The following is a 21,359-nucleotide window of genomic DNA, read 5'->3' as shown; positions in this document are numbered from 1 at the left end:
TAAGGTAACCTATCTGCAGTATATGATCATCAGATTTTACTGTCCTACAGCTACCATTAGACAGATTGGAATGCAAAGTGACCAAACGTCTCTGATTACTAGCACCTACCTTCCTTACATTTAATCTCACATACCTCCCTTGCCCAACAATCAAGAGAATACATTCCAGCATGATAGCACATAAAACTGACCTGCTGAACAGCACAATACAATAAACCAAAGGAGCCATCCCATAAATGATACATTCTAGTTAAATTACTTACAAGCAGCAAATAACTAGCATTTCTTCCCCACTGGTCCTATGAAGGAGTCCACAAAGGGGTGAGCCCTGTGCCTGCCTGGAGGCACCTCCATGTAGGGCTTCCACGTTGACATTTTGATGACATCATGTGACCTGCATTGACCTCAGGGGCTCCAGCAGCAGATCAGGTACACTCCTGGGAAGGTAAATTGAAGAATAAAGTGCAGTGTGCTGAGGTAGTCGTGCAGCGTTTTAGCCTGGGAAGTAGGGATTTCCAGAGATTCTGGGTTTTTTTTTTTTTAATTCTCTGTACAAACAGTTGTGTGTGTATATGGGGGGCCAGAAGTTTCTCATCCAAGGCGCTTTATATCAAGGCATCGCTGAGCAATGAGTCACATGGGAAACCAGACTTTCAAATGGAGCGACAAGACAAAGGAGCAAACAGGGAAGGCTTTCACCTCGGCTTAGCAAATATCTAGAAAATTAAAAAACCCTCAGTACTGCTAGTGCCACCCTTGTGCTAGTCAGTGGTTTCTAGGCATTAAAATCACAGCAGGATCTGGGCACTCACATGACAAATTGCTTTTTATTCTTATTTCTAAGTTCCATAAGTATCTGCTCTCTGCCCCTTGCATCTCCTCTAACTCCTTGGTATAGTAAGGTGACTGTCTGTCCTATGTTGTCTGGGACAGTTATGTATTTCAGGGGACATTCTCCCATGGAATTTTAGACTAATTATTCCATTTTTCAAACATGTCCCATGTAAGATTCTGTAATTGACATTCTGTTGAATATGTTTGAAAAATAATTAATTTTAAATGTATTACCTAGTAATGGTTACTGGGTAATACATTTAAAACTAATAAGAGAACATATTTTTGTACTCTATGTATAATTAAGCTCTGGAATTTGTTGCCAGAGGATGTGATGACAGCTATTAGTGTAGCTGGGTTTAAAAAAAAGGTTTGCACAAGTTCCTGGAAGAAAAGTCCATTAACCAGTATTAAGGTAGAATTGCAGAAATCCACTGCTTATTCTTGGGATAAGCAGCTTAATCTATCTACTTCTTGCGAGCCTGCCAGGTACTTGTGACCTGGCTTGGCCACTGTGGGGAAACAGGAGACTGGGCTTGATGGACTTTGATCTGACCCAGTATGGCATGTTCTTAGAGCTCCAGACGCAGTGGCAGCAGGGTCATAGTGAGAAATGCAATTATCTTGAGCTTATAGGATGTGCCAGCAAGGGGACTATCTGTTTCAGAAAATGGAGTTTAATCACTTTTATTAACATGACACCGGGACAGCAGAACACCTTTTTGGTTGGAGGAGGGGGGGGGGGGGGGCCATGCAAACTGCTCCAACTTTGTCCCCCAACTGTCATTCTATTACACACATTCTTCATGTAAACCATGAAATGCTAATTTCAAAATCAAGTTAGAACACTGTGCAAGAAGAATAACTCCCCTCACTCTCCCTCATTCACTTTGCCCTTTCTCCTTACTCCCCCTCATCTCCCCACCCATCTGACCCCCTCACCCTCCCGGGTTTACTTCCATTCCCCCTAATCCTTTCACTCGCACTCATTCACTCCCTCCCTAGACAATTCCCTCACTTGCCTCCTTCACTCCCACCCCCCACAATCCTCTCACTCCCACGTCCCACCCTCATAACCCCCTCCCTTCCCCCTGCGATCCCCTCACTCACTACCTTCACTCTCACAATCCCCTCACCTCCTTCATTCCCTCCCCACTGCTCACCTTCACTCCAGGCCCCCAGAAGGGAAGCCTCATTGGAAGCAAGTGGGACGGCATTATTGTTTCATTCCCTCCCCCCTACCCCCCGGCAGCTCCTGCGATCCCCTCACTCACCCTCCAGGTTCCTTGCAGCACCTCATGCTGCTTCCTCTTCCTCGGCTGCCGATGTCTGAATGACATCATTCAGTAGCCGAAGAGGAAAGAAGCTGAGCCGAGACTCTGCGAGGCTGCCATCCTCCTCCTCCTCCTCTTTCAGAACATGTAGGGTAAGTGAAGGGATAAGGGTGGCGGTGGCCGCTGGTGAGGGGATTGGGGGGGAGATAGGAAATAATGCACCATCCCGCTTGCCACCAGTGAAGCTTCTCCTCTGAGGGGGGGGAGTGAAGGCGAGTCGGCCTACCTGTTGCTCATTTAGGAGAAGGGGAGCATGATGGTGGATGAGTCGATGCCAGCGGCAACCCAGATTTTGGAAGGATCATGGCCCCTGTGGCCTTCCGCGTGCCAATGCCTCTGACATGACACTGGGTTTTTACATTTAAAAAAGTAAGGGTCTGTTTAATCTATGAGCTGTAGAAGGCTTCTGTCCCCTCAGTGTTGTAGCAGTCACAGCTGATCATCTAGGGCAGGGATTCCATTTGCTGCTGGTTTATTTATTCACTGGAGGCAGGAAGATTACACTTTTTAGCCTCTCTCTCCCATCTCCTATTCCTCGCCCTTGACCACAGTGGCCTCCCTTCTCTTACAGTCTGCCTACTTGGAAGCCAAAAATTGCCAGATAGAGAGCAAGTACCTGATAGTTCTGCGGAAACTACAAGAAGCCTTGCCTGAGCTGGACACGGAGTACCGTGACATGGTTAAGAGCCTGATCGAGGACGCACTGCAGGGAGCTGGCAAGGAGGGAGCAGGGGAGTCCATCACTCGGCTGAATCTGGTCAGGTGAGGAGGCGCAGGGCTGAGGTCACGGCCTGTGGTAGATAACTCTACTCTGCTCAAGTATCTCAGCGTTATACCATCCGAGCTTGAAGGGTTTCTTCCTTTATTTTTGCATTGTGTGCTGAATTTGGTTCTGATGAAGTCACACTGAAAAGCAAAAAGGAAGCTTGAAAAGCACGCACTGTTGTGATATATATCAACAACATAAACAAGTGAGTGTGGTCAAATGCAGATTGTGCTATCAACTATCCAATGCCTGCAGCATAAAATTGTTATGGTATCATAACGCCATGCTAGTAATGAGTAAACTGAACTACTTGCTAAATGCAAGTGAGTGATTAACTGATTGTGCACTATTTTAATCATATACCATGTATGTCTCTTTCATATTTTTATAATTTCATTTTCTTTTGAAGTTAAAATAATCCCCAGGTAACAAATTATGAAGTACTTAGCTCACGGAATCCAAAATTTTGTAAATGGACTTTCAGCGTCCTGAAGGAAATTGCAGAAGAAACACCAGCTTAAGGCCTCCCGGCCGAGTCATCGTCTCCAGAGCGTCTTGGATTCCGTTCTCATCAAGAAGCCGACATCGCACAGCATGTCCTGACACTGGCAGTATTTCCATCAAGGGGCCCAAATTCTAAAATATGTGTGTATATAAATCCAATTATGTGAAGTGCAGATACTGGTAAAAAAAAAAATGATAATATCAATCTTGCCATTGGTCCATGGATTCATTGAATATTTCTAGAGATTTGTAAAGAGATTCCGTTTTATGAGAATTGTCACCAATTGCTAGCCGCCTATGGTTCTCATAAAATGGTGAGTCTCTTTATAAGTCTCTAGATGAATGAATTTTTTTTTACTGGTGTCTGCATTTTATATATTTGAATTATCTACACGTTTAATTTTATTATATTTTAGCATTTGGAACTTCCAATGAAGACATAAGTTGCAGAAACACTGCCAATGTCGGGATATGGTGTGAGATGTCAGCTTTGTGGTGAGAACTAAATCCAAGACACACACTGGGAGATTCCGACTTGGTTGTGAGGCCTCCAGCAGATGTTACAGCTGCAAATTCCTTCAGGTGAAAAGCTGCCAGATTGACAGCACAGGAAGGTGAAGTCTTCCATGTCTCCGCAAAAGAGGTGCAGTGCAGCCAGCAGAAGCGCAAGCTTTTCCCACACAGCTGCTTGTGTAATATGAGTTTGCTGGTGGTGACCTACAAATATATTAATTTCTTGGCAGCAGAAGGAGGAGAGGTCACTGGGCTTTGCTGGTACCGTCAATGTCTGTTGATTGGTGCGTTTGTCGCATGTTTCTGTCCATGGGAACCAAAACTACCAGTTCTTATCCCATGGCAGCTTACTTTCATCAATAGCCTTTGGTGAGGGACTGGATAAAAAGGTTTTTAGAAAATCCAGATATATATAATGACAATGCTTCCCCTTTATCCACATGCTTGTTAACATCCTCAGACAGATTAGGGAGATGGGTCATCCCTTTACAGAAGCTTCTTTTCTTTAGTGAGTTACTCTCCAAATGTGTTGGCCTGCCTTTTTATAGTTTTATGTTGTATTATGCAAAGTTTCTGCAGCTATTTTCCTCATTTGCGCATGATTTCTACTTTTGGAACACTGCTTTTGTCTCTTGTAACCTTCCTTACTGTAGCTTATTTTTGGACCCCTTTCTGCCATTCCATGGTACCTACAGCAGATCTGGTGTCCTTCATCTTCCCCTTTTCACATATCTCTGTGGATGGTTGCTGACACTGCTGAGCATGACCTCCTTCCCTCTGAACTAACTGTCTGTTCTATGATTTCAAGGTCACACCTAACACAGAAGTGCTAGCAAACACACTGTAAACATTCCATGGGCAGTTATAATATTCTAAAGAATGATAAAGGGGACTAATACATTTTAATGATCCTGCCACTAGTGCCTTTCAAATTGTGATGGGTAGAGGTCAAGCATAACCTAGAAACTAGCACCTTACACCTCTGCAGTGAGAGGAAGAGAAAACGATCAGTTTATATAGAATATACTTGTCACCTAATGCCTTAGAGCTACCTTTTACACTCACTCAGGGATAACCCCGTGGATACTTGGAGGGTCCTGCCAGCACTACCCAGGCCCACCTGCACCTGCATACATGCTCCTACATTGGCAGCCTCCTACCTGCCAACTGATTTCTTGTTTGATTCTGGGCAAGTATCCTGCCCACAAGCCATCCCCTAGTGGTTTCTAGAGACACTGAGACCCCAACCCTGGGGATCACAATTCCTAGAAATGCACCTACAAACCAAATACAGAAAATTCTGGGATCACAAATCAGTCTCAGAACCAAGCTACCAAACTGAAGAGTTTATTAACAAAAATCAGGAACAGTGAATGGAAAAAGATTCAATGTGCAAACAGTAAAGCCAGAATTACAAGGAAAAGGGCTACCCACATGAGCTGGAAAAGGGCCTTGACACAGAGATCTTATATATCTGTACTTCCAGCCAAAACTTCTAGCAACTTCATGGCTAGTTCTCTGTGAGCTGTATCTGAAGGACCAGTCAGGGCACAAAGTATTAGTTATCTAAAGATACTGGGAGATTATGCTGTTCAAGGCTCGCTCTAAGCAGAGGAAGCATCCCTAGCCTCTGAACTACAGTGCGAAGGTCAAACACCACCTGCAGGCCAGCTCAAAAGAAATTAGTTTTTTCTGAGGGAAAGCAAAAAAAATCACACTATACGTAAAACACCTGTTTTGCCACAATACCATACACAGGCCAAAGGTTATAGTGGTATAGACATCTCTGAAACCCAAATCTCTAACACCTGTGTCCTATGGAGTAAGATGTCAGTAAGTACTATAGTTCTGCACTGTATTAGGACTATTCCATCATGAAAGGAAACGCACATATTCTCTCTTGCTTTTTAATGCTCTTAACTTGGGCTCCACTTTCTCAACACTGCTATTGCTTTGTTGTTCTTTCCTATCTCTAACTTCTTAGTAATAGATCCTTAGACCAAGGAATCCTGCAGTGCGTTAAAGTGTGCTGTAGGTGTCATCATCTGAGAAGGTATTCAATCTAGGCAACAGTGAGGCAAAGGTGGAGCACCTATGAACAATTCTTGAACAGTGACAACATTTTTGTCCTTTTTCCAGTGAATACGATGAATATGGCTTTATGATAATCCCTGACTATGAAGTTGAGCACTTGAAGCTTCTGGCCAAAATCCAGGCACTGGAGATCCGGTCCCATAACCTTCTGAGCCACGAAGCAGTGGAGAAGCCACTACAGGCCCGATGGAATAGCCTGGCTGAGCTGACTCCTTCTGTCGAGCTCAAGAACCTGATCCGGTGTGGCATCCCAGGCGAACACCGCCATCGGGTCTGGAAGTGGATGAGTGGCCGTCGGGTGCGGCACATCCGCTCCACCAGCCGCTACGAGAGCCTGCTGCAGAAGTGCGAGAACACTGAGCACCCGGCTTCCCGGCAGATCGAGCTGGACCTGCACCGCACCCTAACCAGCAATAAGTACTTCTCCTCTCCCACCTCGGAGCTCGTGCAGAAGCTCCGGCGTGTGCTGCTCGCTTTTTCTTGGCAGAACCCCACCATTGGTTACTGCCAGGGACTGAACAGGTAGAGTATGCTTGATATTTCACCTTCTGGGGCCCACTGTACAGTGAGGGGGCAGTACAGTGGGGTACAGCACAGAAGTACTTTAAACCCGAGCATAGCATGGGACTGATTTTATGGCTTAGCTATGGCGCAGGTCTTTGGTTTTGGCCATCTTTCCCAGTGCAAGTATAGCTGGGGTACACTGCAGAGGTCTGACATGTATAATGTGAATTTTTATTGTATTTATTGTACTTTGATGTTAGCTGCTTTGAGTCTTTGCCAGAAAATCAGGCTTATAAATCAAAGAATAGAATAGAGAGAAGAAAGGCAGTTGTCACTGCTGTGATGACCTCTGCAAGGGCCTCAGTCTCGCAGGAAAAACTTCCTGCACTGGTCAAGGTTTGAAAATGGGACTGTCACTTGGGGGAGGAGGTGGGGGGGATCAATGAAAGCTTAGCAAGGGAAGGCTGAATGTTTGCTTGGTTTGTTGTAGCAACATGTTTTATCAAGCGTTGCTATTATTTTAGTATAATCTGTTTTATGAACTACAGAAGAACCTTGCCAGTTAGGAGATCTGGGCATGTGCTCAACAGTTGATATACATTACGTGGACAAGTGCAAAGTGATGCACATAGGGAAAGATAATCCTAATTATAGATACACAATGCTGGGATCTGTATGAGGAGTCACCACCCAGGAAAAGAACCTTAGATTTTTAAAATTCTCAGTTCAGTGGGTGGCGGTGGTCACAAAAAGCAGATAGAATGTTAGGAAGAGAATGAAGAGCAAAACTGAGAATATCATATTTACCTTTGTATCGATCCATGGTGCCACTGCACCTTGAGTATTGTGTGCAGTTCTAGTTGCCCTATCTTAAAAAAAGATATAGTGAAACTAGAAAAGGTGCAGAGGAGAGCAGCAAAAATGATGATAAGCTCCTTTATGAAGAAAGGCTGAACAGATTGGAGAAGAGGCAGTTGAGAGGGGATATGAGTGGGGGTGTAACAGGTAACCAAATAACACTAAGACTAGGGGATACTCCACAAAGCTGACAGGTAGCAGATTTAAAATAAATTGAAGAAAGCATTTGTTTTCTCGACACACAATCAAGCTGTGGAATTTGTTGCCGGAGGATGCGGTCAAGGCATCTAGCATAGTGGTGTTTAAAGGGGCTTGGATAAGTTCTACTCCTGGGAGAATTCTGCACAACTGCACACTGCAGAATTTGCACAGAAGTTTCCCCTCCCTCATCCTGGGACAGATTTTATCTTTCTCTGCAGAGAATCAGTGAAGAGCCAGCTCTGCATGAATAAAAACAGCTGATGAGGCAAAAGCCAGGCTCTGCAAGGAGGAGGAAGGGCCACCCAGTGCAGCTGATTCAATATGAAAAACAAGCTCACGATTGCACAGCAGTACAAAGGGCCAGCTCCAGGAGCCTGCAGGAGGAGGAGGTGGAGGAGCCATTATAGCTGACACTTGGCTCTTCGGAAGAGTCAGGCCCCTGTGAGTATGCAGGGGGAGGAAGAGGAGCCAGTGCAGCTGACTGACTGCAGAAGAGCCTGCTCCCAGAGCCAGCAAGCACAGGAAGAGGAGCAGCTAGAAACCCTTCCTATGAGGACAGGAAAGCACGAGCCAGAAGGCCAGATCCCCGGGCCCTTTTAAAGTCCTCAGCCTGCGGCCACCTGTCTTGCACATGTTCCAAAGCCAACTTGCTGCTGTCTCAGTCATTATTTATTTATATATTTTTAATTTTTATATACTGAGGTTCTTGTATCAGATACAAATCACTCCGGTTTACATAAAACAGTGAGATGCCGAAAAGGAAGGGGCTTTACATATAACTATAACTATAAGACAACGGGCTTTACATATAACTATAAAACAACGTACAACTTGAACATGGTATAGAGATAGTTACAAGATAAGGCTTCTTTGGGAAACCCAAAGAAGCCTTATCTTTTTTGGGAAACCCAAAGAAGCTCCTTCCTGGTTTCTTTGGGAAACCCAAAGAAGCCAGGAAGGAGCTGCTGGCCTCAAAACAAGAAAGAGAATGCTGGCTGCCATTTTGGGAGCCCTGCAGTTGATGGAAATGAACCATTTTGAGGTAGCTTAATGAGTCCCTAGTGTTAGGAATCTGTTAGAGTAATTGGTAAGAGGGCCCTGGCCGAAGTGAGAGGTGGTACAGCCCATAGGGAGGAGCCCAGTGAGCCTCACTGTTGGGAGGCAAGGTCTCAGCTGATGTCAAGACACAGAGGCAGGTTAGAGTCTTTATTAAAGGGATAGAAGCACTTACCCATGGAGCGGGGGGTGTCAGAGAGGAGGTCTCACAGACCCAGAGGGAATATCTCTGTAGAGTTAGTAAAGGTCCACAGAGCGAGTACACCAGCGAGGTCTTCAGTAGTGGTGGTAGTGGCCCGCAGCGCGGGGTACACCAGAGAAGTCTCAGTAGAGATGGTAATGGCCCACGGAGTGGGGTACACCAGAGAATGTCCTTAGTAGAGCCGGTAGTGGTTCACAGAGCAGGGTACGCCGGGAATGTCCTCAGGAGAGATGACAGTAGCCTGCAGAGCAGGGTACGCAGATGAGGTCCTTGTAGAGATGGTAGTGGCCCGTGGAGCGGGGTACGCTGGTGAAGGTGCTCGGTAGAGATGGAAGCGGTCCGCAAGGCAGGGTGCACCAGTGAAGTCATCTGTGGAGTAGGTAAAGGCCCGCAGAGCAGGTACATCCGCAGGAGTCCTCCATAGGGATGGTAATGGTCCGCAGAGCGGGGTACACCAGGAAGGTCTTTGGTAGAGCAGAAGAAGGTCCGCAGAGCGGGGTACTCACAAAGAGTTGTGTAGGTTCCAGGAAAGCCCTGGGCAATGGGGTAGGCAGAATCCCAGGCGTAGGCCCTCCAAGGAGCGGATAGCCAGGACGAGGAAAGGGCCCCTGAGGAGTGGGTACCCGAGACGTCCACGTCGGGAAGCTGGAACTGGAGCAAAGATCCTCAGGAGCGAGGCAGATTTAGCAAGGATGGAACTCTTTGCCAAGTCGTCCATAGGCAGGGCCAGCTGGCTTAAGTATCCGAGAGGGATGACATCATCCGGAGGGGACACCCTCGAGGTTCCTGCCATGACATGGTTAAGACTGGCCTGTGCATGCACGCGCCTAGAGAGTTCCGATGGTAAGATGGCGGTCGGCAGCGTCTGTGCCGACCTGGGAGCGGTAGGCAGGTCGTTGGCAGCTAGCGGAGGCTGCCAATCTACCCCATGGAGTCAGGGAGGCAAAGAAGGAGGTGAGCAATAGTGGTCGCAGCCGTCTGCGACTGATGGGTGTAACACCTAGGATCAACTGTGCTGCTTCGCTGGGCCAGGGGCTAAGTCCCAAATAAGTATCACTTGCATTAATTGGCTTGAAGCAGCGGTGGGACTTGTTTTTTTTATTATTTTTATGACCTGCCAGTTTCCTCTTTCTCCTGTGGGCCTCCAGCTCAGTCAGAACCAGGACTGAGCTCCTGGCATCCTGAGCCTTCATTCACAATGACCCAGGAATATTTTCCCTATTTTATTGCCTTCCCATCAGGCCTCCCCCAGCATACCCAGTCTGGTCATTGCAATGATTGTCCTTGGCTGGGGCCATGTACCAAGGCTCTTCCAGAAGTTTGCAATCCTGGGCCCTCGATCTAGCAGGGATCGCCACTGCACAATGACAGACATAATGAGGGTAAGCTTAAAACCGGCTTGCTATAAAATTGCCTGCCTGATATGTGAGGAAACTTGTGCACATATGTCTTACGTGCACGTAAGTTTACCGAGAAAGAATGGAGGCACTATCAGGGGTGGAGTTGGGCTGGGGTTTGAACTTAAGCGCATACTTTGCATTTTCGGAAGCGTGCTCATTAATTTTCAGCACAGATAATAGCAGGGGCAAATGTGTGTGGATAAATTTGGTGGCACAGTTTCAAAGCAGGCTTATACACGCAAGACTGCTTTGAAATTTGGTGCAACTTCTGTGCAGATTTTCTACGCTCTTAGGCAGGCTATTATAAAATTACCCCCAATGTGGCTAAAGAGATGAGGAAAGGACAGCCAAAATGTACAATTTGGAACGTCTCTTTTGCTGTGAATCCTTTTAATTGTTTTCTTTTACTGAGATACTGTGGATCTCCAGAGGTTGCACCTTTATCCCATGCATATTTATTGTGGGAGTGTGTGTGTGTGTGATACGTTTAGGAAATCTCACTAAAACGGGGAGGGAGGGTGGAAAGGAGTCTCAGCTATTGCTCAAAGGTGGAACTAGGGTGCACATGTATCTTGTTTCAGAGGGGAACTGAGGTCTGTGACTTCCCTGCCAAGGACTGTCACTGCAACAATTGGTCTAGGAAAGGTGATAAAAATAGCAGAAATGGTTATGAATGAAGACTGATGGAGCTGTTGACCAACAACGGCTGGTTCTGACTGAGCTGGAGAAAACTGCCAGGTCACCAGTACAATTTAAAAAATAAGTTACTCGTAGGTCAGCGCTCTCCTCTGCGAAGATCAGCCCTTATTCTTGTTTTAGGCATGGTATCACTGCCACCTTGAGGGCAAATTATTTTAGTTCTCCTATTTTCCTGAAGAGATGCACTGTTGCTCATCAGTATGAAGAGTTCTTTTCCATGATAAAAATACATTTGGACTAAATAAATTCTCAGCTTGTTGGCTTGAGGACTGGATTGTAGTAGTGCAGTATATTGCTGTGAGGAGTCAGTATAACAGAGTCCTGCTGACCTAGGTAACTTTGCAGTCCGAGAGGTGCAGTACCATGTGTAGGCTGTGCTTGAAGAGATGAGGCGTGTTTAAGTGGAAAAAGATTTGCATGGGTATTCAAAGCATGCAGAGAACAAATGTGAGCATGTAAGAGAGAGAAAGTAACAACGTGAATGGAATGAAAATTACATCTAAAATAGCTTAGAAGGGAAGCCATACTTGTATAGTCCCAAGGCAGATGTCTGGAAAGGTCAAAGTGGTGATCCCTAGAGGGAAACGTGGCTCTGGCCCTTTTAATAGCAACTAGGTGGCAAACATTTAAAATAGTTCCAGGGATGCTTTGTGATTACATAGAAGACATATGTTTATTCCAAGTAGATTTCCCAGTTTTTTTACAAAACTTGAAAAAGTATCAAAATTGCTCCTCTAGAGGTAAATTTTGTGTTTGTGTGCCATATATCTCCTAAATGTCTGCTTGTATAAGTGTTGCAGTTTGGATGTTTTGGAGGGGTTTTGCAGTATTCACCCTCCAGTGGCAAGAAAATAAGTTGAGCAAATTGAGGACTCTGTACAAATTAGTATTTGCAAAGTTTTATTTTTTCTAAGTGCTTTTCAATTACTGGTATAGTTAGATGGCAACAGTGATGATTGTGCACTTCTTGGAAGTGTGCTGAGCAGTTGCCAAGATGTATATCATAGATTTCATTACATTTAAGTATCAGGATATTTTAATGAAAAACAATCTGCTTGATTAAAAAAAAAACAAAAAAGTCTCACTGAGGTATGCAGAAAGTATTTTCCATGAGAGAAATCTTTATTGGACAGAGCCTTTAAACCTGAACTGTGGTACCGAGTGACTGATGCTGTAATGTTGGTGGCTGACCAAGGGGCAGCTTTTTAAATTCTTGGCATGAAATTCTGTTGAATATTTTATTTAGGATTTGCTTGCTGGATAGATCTGAAGGAAATAGAAATGCACATTCACAGCATGCATCCTACCTCCTTTTACAGCATATGGCTCCTGGCACCGTTGCATTTCCATGGTAAGGGGAAGGGCAATGCAATTCAGTGCTCTCTGCTAACTCTGAGCAGAGATACAGCAAATTACAACATGTTGCATATTGAAATTCAAGTCTATATGAAGAAAATCTGCAGTAACAATCTTTAAGTTCCCTGTTTCTTTCTTCGTTCTCTCACAGATTAGCAGCCCTGGCACTGTTGGTTCTAGAAGAGGAAGAGAGCGCGTTTTGGTGTCTGGTTGATATTGTTGAAAATATAATGCCGGTGGAATACTATAGTAAAACTTTAGCTGCGTCTCAGGTATGTGGACTAACCAGATGGACATTGCCTGCGCAATCTGTATCCCATAAAATAGCAGGGGCAAGCTGGCTGCATTAAGAGAGGTGTAGAAGTGATGGGTGCCCTTCCAGAAAGCTGCACCTGCTGCACCTGCTGCACGGAGGGGAGCGCGAGCAACAATACTGAAGTGTTATTCAGAACCCCAGTAATGGCGCTTGTACAAGGGAATGCATGTTCCCGATGTTCTTAATGTTGGATATATCTCTGCTATTTCTCGTGGAAAGCTAGCAACCCTCAAATGGTACAGGAGACAAGGAGCCAAAAAGGTGTTAATGAAAAGGCCTTTTTTTGTGTAGTGACTGCAAAGGCAATGTCTACCAAGGAAATGGCTGGGACCGTCTCAGGCAACAAGACTGCTTTAGTAGGGAAACAGTGACTCTTGCCATTGATGTCCACTGATGGTTCCTTAAATGACATGTATCTCAGGGGAGTATATTTTCATGTAATTGCAGGCTGCAGTTTAAAAAAAAAAAAATGCTGTACAGAAAATACTGCAGCAGCCCAGCTGCTTAAAGCTGAGAGTGTGCAGCAACAGCAGCTCCCGGGTCACTTCCCACCCGGGAAGGGCCAATTTCTGTAGAAATTTCTCACCTGCTTCAGCCTCCTTCGGAACTTCAGATGCTGTTCTCAGTGTTAAGCGTGGCTTCAGCCAACACACCTAGCTACCCTGTGCCATTTACTGTAAGGAGAGGTAACAAATCCCCTTCAGCTCTGAAGCCTCCAGTGAGTTAGGAGAGAAGAATACTCAGTCTGCTGATAGGTCTCGGATGACAATCAGATACTGTGAGCCACTCGATTCCATTTTGTGGTGGCCCAAATGGATTCTTCCAGAGCTTTCTAGTAAAGCTTCTGAGCAAACACAGGGGTAACCCTGCCTATTACTGGACGTGTTGCTGTTTCTCAGTTTTTCATTTTTTCCCTCCTCAGCAGATGATATTCTGATGGACCACTCCTACTGCTGTTGCCATTTTAAGCGTTAGATAAGTTTTTCAGTTATTCTGCTTCTTTCATGCCCCAGGGAAGGTACATTTTTAATCAGACTTTCTTATTTTCACCATGTTAGTACCCTGTGTTAGATTATCAAGTTTTCTCTCTTTAAGGTTGCTGCCTCTTCTTCCTGTCACATAGTTACAGCTTTGCCTTTGGAGAACGGCATTGGGCGACTGTGGCCCAGTCGTGCAAAATCTTTCCTGAACTCCAGGGTTTTCAACATTCTAATCAGATGCATTTCTTTGCAAGAAAAACTTTGTGAAGATACAGTCATTCAACCATTCCAAGCTGTGGCTGGATCATAACTCAAACAAGTTGTTTAATTCTGCTGCAGGAGCTTTGTCAGTTAGGAGTTAAGGTTTGTACTTCCACTTGTCAAGAAGAAAAGCTCCGCAACATAGGCACTTGTATTTGCCAATTCAGCCTCCAATCCCCACCCTCATCTTTCACCAGTAAAATAGATCAATCGAGAGTGGAGATTAAGGCCACAGCTTTATCAGCATCAAAACATTACAAACTCTTGTGATAAATACAGAATACAATACAATGCAAAAATCCCAACCAATGCTCCCCGCCAATGATCTTCCCTGATATCCCTCATTACCCACAGGTATGGCTACTTACCCAGGTTGGGGCTGCTAGCCCATTGCCGAATTCAGTCATTCGATAAGTTGGCATCAATCTGGCCATGATGAGGTGGCTGTACCCTGCAGATTGCCTCCACTGACATGCTACAACCTGCATTGATGCTAGGTCGTCGCAATATCAATCTGCCTCACACAACCTGTGATGACACTAGGCCATGACACAACCTGTAATATAGCCCAGTTCGCCCTTCATTCCCTGGCAGCATCACTCATGGAAGCCTAGACTCGACTCTGAAACAAAGAGGCAACTTGCCAAATGGCCAGCCCCAGGAGGGAAAGCATGGAAACGAACCTGCTAGCTATGACCAGAAAAACCCAATAATCCCTATAAATGCAGCATGAAAACACTAAGAATTATAGCTCTTGTAGCACAAATGGTTCCAATGGGAAAAGTTCATATGAAGCCACTACAAAACTGGCTATTAAAAAGTGGCCTATATCAAGGGCAAATCTAGAGTTTCAGCTAAAGTTAACAGCTACAGGATTGACAAATGCTCATCAGCACAAGCAACTTTTGGAAGAAGAGTCCTTTGAGCTTGTGAATTCCAGGTTATAAGATTCTGCTTTAGTAAGTCCTAAAGTGCAGCCTGGTGGCGAGTACTACAGAACAGAAAGTTTTGGTCTTATCTGCCAGTTCCTCTTCCGTTAGCCCTCACACCAGTCTGCACCTATCCCAATCTATTCTTATTATGTAATAAATGTAACTTATTTCTAGTAATCTTCCATATTTTTATCAAAGTCTTTTTTTATAGTAGACCTACAATTTATTTTATTTCCTTCTGTCTAGTTTTGTTATAGAATTCATGGCAATTGGTGCCAGGAAGTCGAGACAAATCTCTTGACTCTGTGAGGGGTTGGCCCCCAGTTTCTGAGAGGCAGCATTTAATTTAGGGTGAGACCTAATAGAAAAGGAATTGCTGGGTGGGACAGCCTTTCTGTTATCTATAGGATGCCATCAGTATACACAATGGTTACCTTGGGTCCCACTTCTGGAGTGGCTCAGCCTCTCCCTTTCGACGTGAGCTATAGAAGTGCCCTAATTTAGAAGCTCTCAGGACACCTAATTTCCAGTGCGATTGCGTTTTATCTGGCGTTAGAGCCTTTGCCATGGTGTATTATCATTCATCGTGCATTTATTGTTTTCCATTGCTTCAGCTATAGCATGCAGATTGCCTTTTATGATTGGGGGTTTTGTTTACTTACTGTAGGTGGATCAAAGAGTGTTTAAGGACTTTTTGGCAGAGAAACTCCCCAGGCTGACGGCTCACTTTGAGCAGCACAGAATCGACCTTTCGCTCATCACCTTTAACTGGTTCCTGGTGGTGTTTGTGGACAGTCTGGTCAGTGACATTCTTCTCCGGGTATGGGATGCCTTTCTTTATGAAGGAACCAAGGTAAGATGTCCTTTTTACATCTTTCTTCATGGTGGGTTACATACTCTTTCACTGTAATGAGAATAGCAGGTTATCACCAGCCAGGTGACTGTGTAGGGCAGAGCTGGGAAGACTGTGTCCCAGGAGCCACATCTGTCCCTTGGTGGCAAGTCTGATCCGAGTAGCATTGGGCAGAATTGTGGTGGCTGCTTACCATCTGATTCCCCCATCAGGCCGCCACGGTGTTCATCTCTGCCCCCACTCCGGCTTGGATTTCCAGCAGCACAGGCACCCAGTGTGGCCAACAAGCCAAAAAATGTGCCCACCCCGGGCACAGGTAACTATGCAGATCCTATGGAGATTAAATAATAATTTAGTTAAAAAAAAAAGTCCATTTGTAATTGTGAAGATAGTGCACCGCCAGGCTTGGATTTCTTCAGGCTTAGTCAGCCTATGCCTAGGGCAGCAAAATTCCCAGGAGCACAAAATGTCGCAGTGGATTTGGGCACGGCACCCCGTTGCTTGCCTCTCTAGCCAGTGGAGTGTTAGATCCACCTGAGGAAATCATTTTCCTAGCCCTGGCAGCCCGCACAGGGTCGGGACGATTCCTGGTGGTAACAGCTCACCCACTGCGAGATAAGGGCTGGGCCGCTGAGACGCTACCAAAGGCTACTGCCCCAGGCCGTGTCTTACCTTATTAGACAGGAGGAAGGGTGGCAGCACCAATGGGGTACCTAGGCACGCAAAAGCCTAACTCTGTCACTCTGCACAGAAGGAAAGGCTTCTTTTCCCATCAGGAACGTTTGAGTTCTGCTCAACCTGAGATTAGTAATGATTAGCCTGGGGTGGGGTGGCAGAATGGATTTTCTGTTCACCCCCCAGCCCTGTTCTCTTTCAGAAAATGTTTCTCTCAGGGTCACTCCTAACCCTATGCAACTCATTCCCACTAACCATCAGCCTGGCCTCCAATCTGCTGGTCTTCAAAAAACCTCCTAAACACCTGGCCTTTGGTCCAGAAACTGTAACATAGCCCCCGTCTCCAAAGAAAGCCTCTGGGGTCTCCTTGTTGCCCTTCCAAGGGGGGCAGGTAGACAATGACATCTCCCCTTCCATCACATTCTGCTTTTACCTCTCCCCCATGCTCTCACCTCGTCCTCCCCCCCCCCCCCCCCCACATCCTCTCACCTTCTTCCGCCTCTGTTGCAGCCACGAAACCAGAAGGAAGCATTCTTCAGCTGCCACTGCTGCTTCTTGCCCCACCTCCCGCCACCGACTGGCTCCGAGGAGTGAGATCTATCAATCCGCTGCAGCGCCCGGGGAACTTAAGAGTCCCTCAGCGCTTCCTCCCAGCTCTCCTGGCTGCTGCACCCAGTCCCCAGCCCAGAGGGTAGAGAGGGCTTCTGTGACCTTCCCACTGGCCCCACATGGGGGAACCGACTGCGCCGCTGCTCCTTCTGCCACCAGTGACCACACAAGAGCTGGTGCAAACCCTTCGGCAGCACAGGGTGGGTGGAACGAAGGGAGGCAGCGGTGGCAGCATGGAGTGGGAGGGCGGTTAGTATTGGAAGCTGAAGGAAAGCAGTTTGAATTTCTTCTGTAGGTCAAGCAGAAGTGAAAACTCCCCGCGCCTGTGACACATTCTTCCTCGGGGTGGAATAGCGTCTGTGCAGCCAGAAGTTTCAGCTATGTCCCTAGAGCTGCTCTGTTAATATCAGTAAAATCCCGAAATCTCTAGCTGGAACTCAAGAGTCCCTGGCTATGCCATCACCTCTCTGATTCCTGTTTGCAGCTACCAGATTTTCTCCCTAACGGTGCAGAGACCATCTAGAAATGGTTAAAGTAGGAAAGGCAGTGTGTAAACTACACGGGAATTGATTTTTCAGATCAGTGGCTGATACCAGGGCTGGATTTAAGATGGCGGTGCCCATAGGCAGAGGACTTGAGGCAAGGAATTGTCTCCTTCTCCTCTCCCTAGAAATCAGAGAGCAGCAGGGGGAATCCAAGTTTGTGGGCACATTCAGAATCTGCCACCTAATGCCACGTGCCTATGTTGCCTACATCTAAATCCAGTCCTGAATGTTACCTTTAAGGATGGTATAGAACCACAGACCAGCATAGAACAATTCAGGAGCGTTAACTTTTGACTGATTATGCTGAAGCAATGGCTTGAGTTTAAAAAATGAAGTTTTTTTCAACTGGTAAAACCATTGGTGTAGCTCTTGTAACTATCAGCACTGCCAATTAACTCTAGTGAGTACAGACAGTATAGGGTCAATATTTCACTGCATTTACTTGTGAGTTATCTGGCTAAATGACAACTTTTGAATACTTCCTCCATCTAAAGTTTTTCCAGATAACTTACTATCCATCTAAAATTTAGTTGAATTGCAAGTTATCTAGCTAACTCAGATATTCAGAATTAGCTAGATAACTTATCCAGCTAACTCTGGTTGTGCCATAGAGTAATCCTAAAAATAGCTGGATAAAGATAGCCGGCTATATTCAACAGTGCAGCTGCACCACTGAATATCCCTCCAAAGTTGGCCAGCTAAGGGACTCCTGGAGATGTCTTGATGAATTATATACATTATTAAAAGAGCAGCAGTGACTGTTGTCCTTCATGAACTGCAGCACCCCTGGATAACAAGCACTGCTGTTGCCAGATTTTGTGCCTTGCATCTCTTACTACTCACATTTGCCGAGTGTGAAATCCTCTTGTTGTGTTGTTACAGGTGATATTTCGTTACGCGTTAGCAATCTTTAAGTATAATGAAGAGCAGATCTTACGGATCAACGACAGTGCTGAGATTTACCAGTACCTCACGTTCTTCACCAAAACCATCTGTGATGGCAGGTGAGTGTACCTCAGTCCTCAGCATCCCCAAAGTAAACTAGAAGGTAAGAGCTGATGGAAACATTTCCAGCTGATGCTGCCCTCTCCCCCACTCCCTCGCAGTGACTGATTTCACTGGGCAACAATGAAAGTGTTACTGGCCTAAAAAGGTCAGTAACACGAATATGACCATGAAAAGTTTTTCTTGGCTCTCGTTTTGAAGATATTTAATATAGTTCACTTTCTATGTTTAGTCGTGTACATTTATCCAGTAGGACTGTAAATAAGCCTAGAATGATGTAATATTGCATCATATTGCATAATACCATCATGCACACATCATCCAGAGTTTATTACATCATTTTCTGATGCAATGCAGTTCTACTGCCATGCTGCTGCTGAGTAAGCTGACGTCAGCAGTGTACTATATGAAGCCCAGTCAGAAAGGGTGAGTATTTGAAATATTCATGCTGGCTGACTACTGCTGGACACTCCACAGAGATGCTCCCGAACAGGTGTACAAGAGACAAGCAAAGAAATCTAAGACGTAGTCTATGACTTCATTTTTCAAACGGTATTAACCGTAGGTCTCCTACTATTGGCATACAATTCAAGATGTAATTATTTTATTGCATATTACAAAAAAACTAGAGCCAATTTTGCATTTTCACAGTCACATTCATGTTTAGCACATGGACTAATTTCATTTCCGTAACCTGACTTTTGTGAAAATTTGTTGCCCAGTGAGCTATTGGCATACAATTCAAGATGTAATTATATTATTGCATATTACAAAAAAACTAAAGCCAATTTTGCATTTTCACAGTCACATTCATGTTTAGCACATGGAAATGTATAAGAATTGACCAATTTCATTTCCGTAACATGACTTTTGTGAAAATTTGTTGCCCAGTGTTTTTGACTCTCCAGTCCTATATAAAACCCTTTTTTTTTTTTTTTTTATTAACAAGGGGATGTTAGGATCAGAATAGGAGTTGAGCAAGATAAGACTAAATTACATTCAAAGTACTTTCACAGGCATTAATTAACAAGGCCTGCATTTGTCTTTTGCTCAGGGAAGTAGTCAATTTTTTTTTGGGGGGGGGGGGGTCTGCCCCTACCTTTTACCCCATTCTATGTAGGTTTTCATAGCAGTGGCTACAAAACCCTTTTAATTTCTGGCAACTCTCTGCATCTTCTTTTTTCACTTTCTCCTTGCCCTGGCTCTCTGTTTCTCCCTCTTCCTCTGCAGGTTAAGGCAGCTCCTAGAACAGTTATGTAAACAGGCTTCTAACCAGGCCAAGGAGAATTTACTTTGTTCATTATACATTATTTTTATGGAGTAAATATACATTTATTAAATTAAATATACTGTATTAAAATCTTTAAAAGTAATACAGTATAGCTATTTAGCAAAGCAGTACAATTTAGAAGAAATCCTTTAAAGGAATATACTTTGGAAATTTAACAGAAATTTTAGCAGAACAGTACATCTTTTAAAATGTCACAGGATCTTATGAGGAATAAATCTGATTTTTAACTACTTCCTGTGCATAGCTATATCTTTTCTTTCGTTTATCTGCGGATCTCACATCTGATAACGTAAGCTACTCACAACCTACCCTAGAGTTCCAAGAAGGCGGGAAGTGATGCAGTTGTGGGTAGCGCTTGAGGCTGTGGTTTTGGGGTTGCAATAAGCATAAAATGTAAGTCTGCGGCTTATTGTTAATTTTCTTTTTTTACTTTTTCTTTTGATGCCATAAAGTTTGGATTCTTCCATATTGGGGACTACTAGGAGGCTGATGTGATCTTTTTTGTTTTTTGCTATTTTCAGTCATCAGTATTTTTTCCTATTCAAGGTATACGCTTGATGTAATTACCTTTTTGACTTTCCAATGAAAGGAAAAAAACATCTGCCCAAGAGATGTCTGACAGCACAGCCACTGCTGTTTGGATAGTCACGGGTAGGAAGATGTTCAAATGTATGTCTGGTTTCTGCTCGATGTTTTTTCTTTTGTCTTCATTCACAGATTCTTGGCAGCTTTCTTATATAGAAAGCAGGATGCATAAGAATGCATTAAAAAGACATGGCTATTCAATCATTGTACTTTCAGCATTACAAAATATTGCCATTTTAGCATGTTTGCCTATTGGGTAATCTTGATTTTAACTTTTTTCCCCATATGCTTGCCATATTTGTAGTCATTTTCAAAATGTAATAGATTTTTCATCATTTCCGATAGACCTGATTTTAACTCTTCCAGTTGTTGCTGCCAGTCCTTAGTATATTGCTGGTCTTCTTTAGCTGTTAGCTATCTGGTGTTTGGACACATGGAGCTGGCAATTAATCATCAGCTTTAGAAGCTGTTTCGACAAAGAAAAGAAAAGCTATCTTAAAAAGCCTTTTTTGAATCAAGCAGCAAATAAATGAAAGAACTAGGCAACTGTCATTTTCATGTAAGTACTAAGTTACAGACATAAGCATACCAATAAATGAAAAAGATTGCCAGCTACGGTATATATTTCTATCATTAATTATTATACAACTAAAATGTCTTATTTATGCAAAAATATTACAAGAGGAAGGGGGATAATTATTTACCAAAAATAAACAGAAAGACTTTGATGGCTTCCTATTTTTACAGGCCCTGCCCAAGAGTAGTGCTGTTTCCCTGTTCATGATAGCCTTTTTAAAGGTACAGGGGATCAATGACTGGCAGTGATTCCAGTATCCCTAGGCCCTCCAGATGCTGCACCTTTAAGGGATGACTCAGATGTGACATGACCCTGCTACTAGGGGTGGGAACCTGAGCCAAATGTGAGGTGGCACAGGCACCTGAGGCCCCTTTATAGCTATGCCCCCTGCTTTTTCCCAACTTTCAGG

The 21,359-nt window shown here is 44.5% G+C and overlaps 1 protein-coding gene across 8 annotated transcripts in view; it reads left to right on the top strand.

Moving 5' to 3' along the window:
• The window catches only part of TBC1D2 (TBC1 domain family member 2), a 135,525-nt gene that overhangs the window by 98,004 nt on the left and 16,162 nt on the right, over window positions 1-21,359 (top strand). For all 8 annotated transcript variants that reach the window (XM_029603935.1, XM_029603925.1, XM_029603945.1 and 5 more), the window contains 5 exons: window positions 2,740-2,930; window positions 6,091-6,567; window positions 12,473-12,593; window positions 15,478-15,663; window positions 18,375-18,496. In XM_029603935.1, the coding sequence (XP_029459795.1) occupies window positions 2,740-2,930; window positions 6,091-6,567; window positions 12,473-12,593; window positions 15,478-15,663; window positions 18,375-18,496 (1,097 nt within the window). The remainder of the gene's footprint in view (window positions 1-2,739; window positions 2,931-6,090; window positions 6,568-12,472; window positions 12,594-15,477; window positions 15,664-18,374; window positions 18,497-21,359) is intronic.

The sequence above is a fragment of the Rhinatrema bivittatum genome, chromosome 1, assembly GCF_901001135.1.
Source record: "Rhinatrema bivittatum chromosome 1, aRhiBiv1.1, whole genome shotgun sequence".
Lineage (NCBI taxonomy): Eukaryota > Metazoa > Chordata > Amphibia > Gymnophiona > Rhinatrematidae > Rhinatrema > Rhinatrema bivittatum.
The sequence above is the reverse complement of the archived record's forward strand: the minus strand, read 5'-3'. Positions and strand labels throughout refer to the sequence as shown.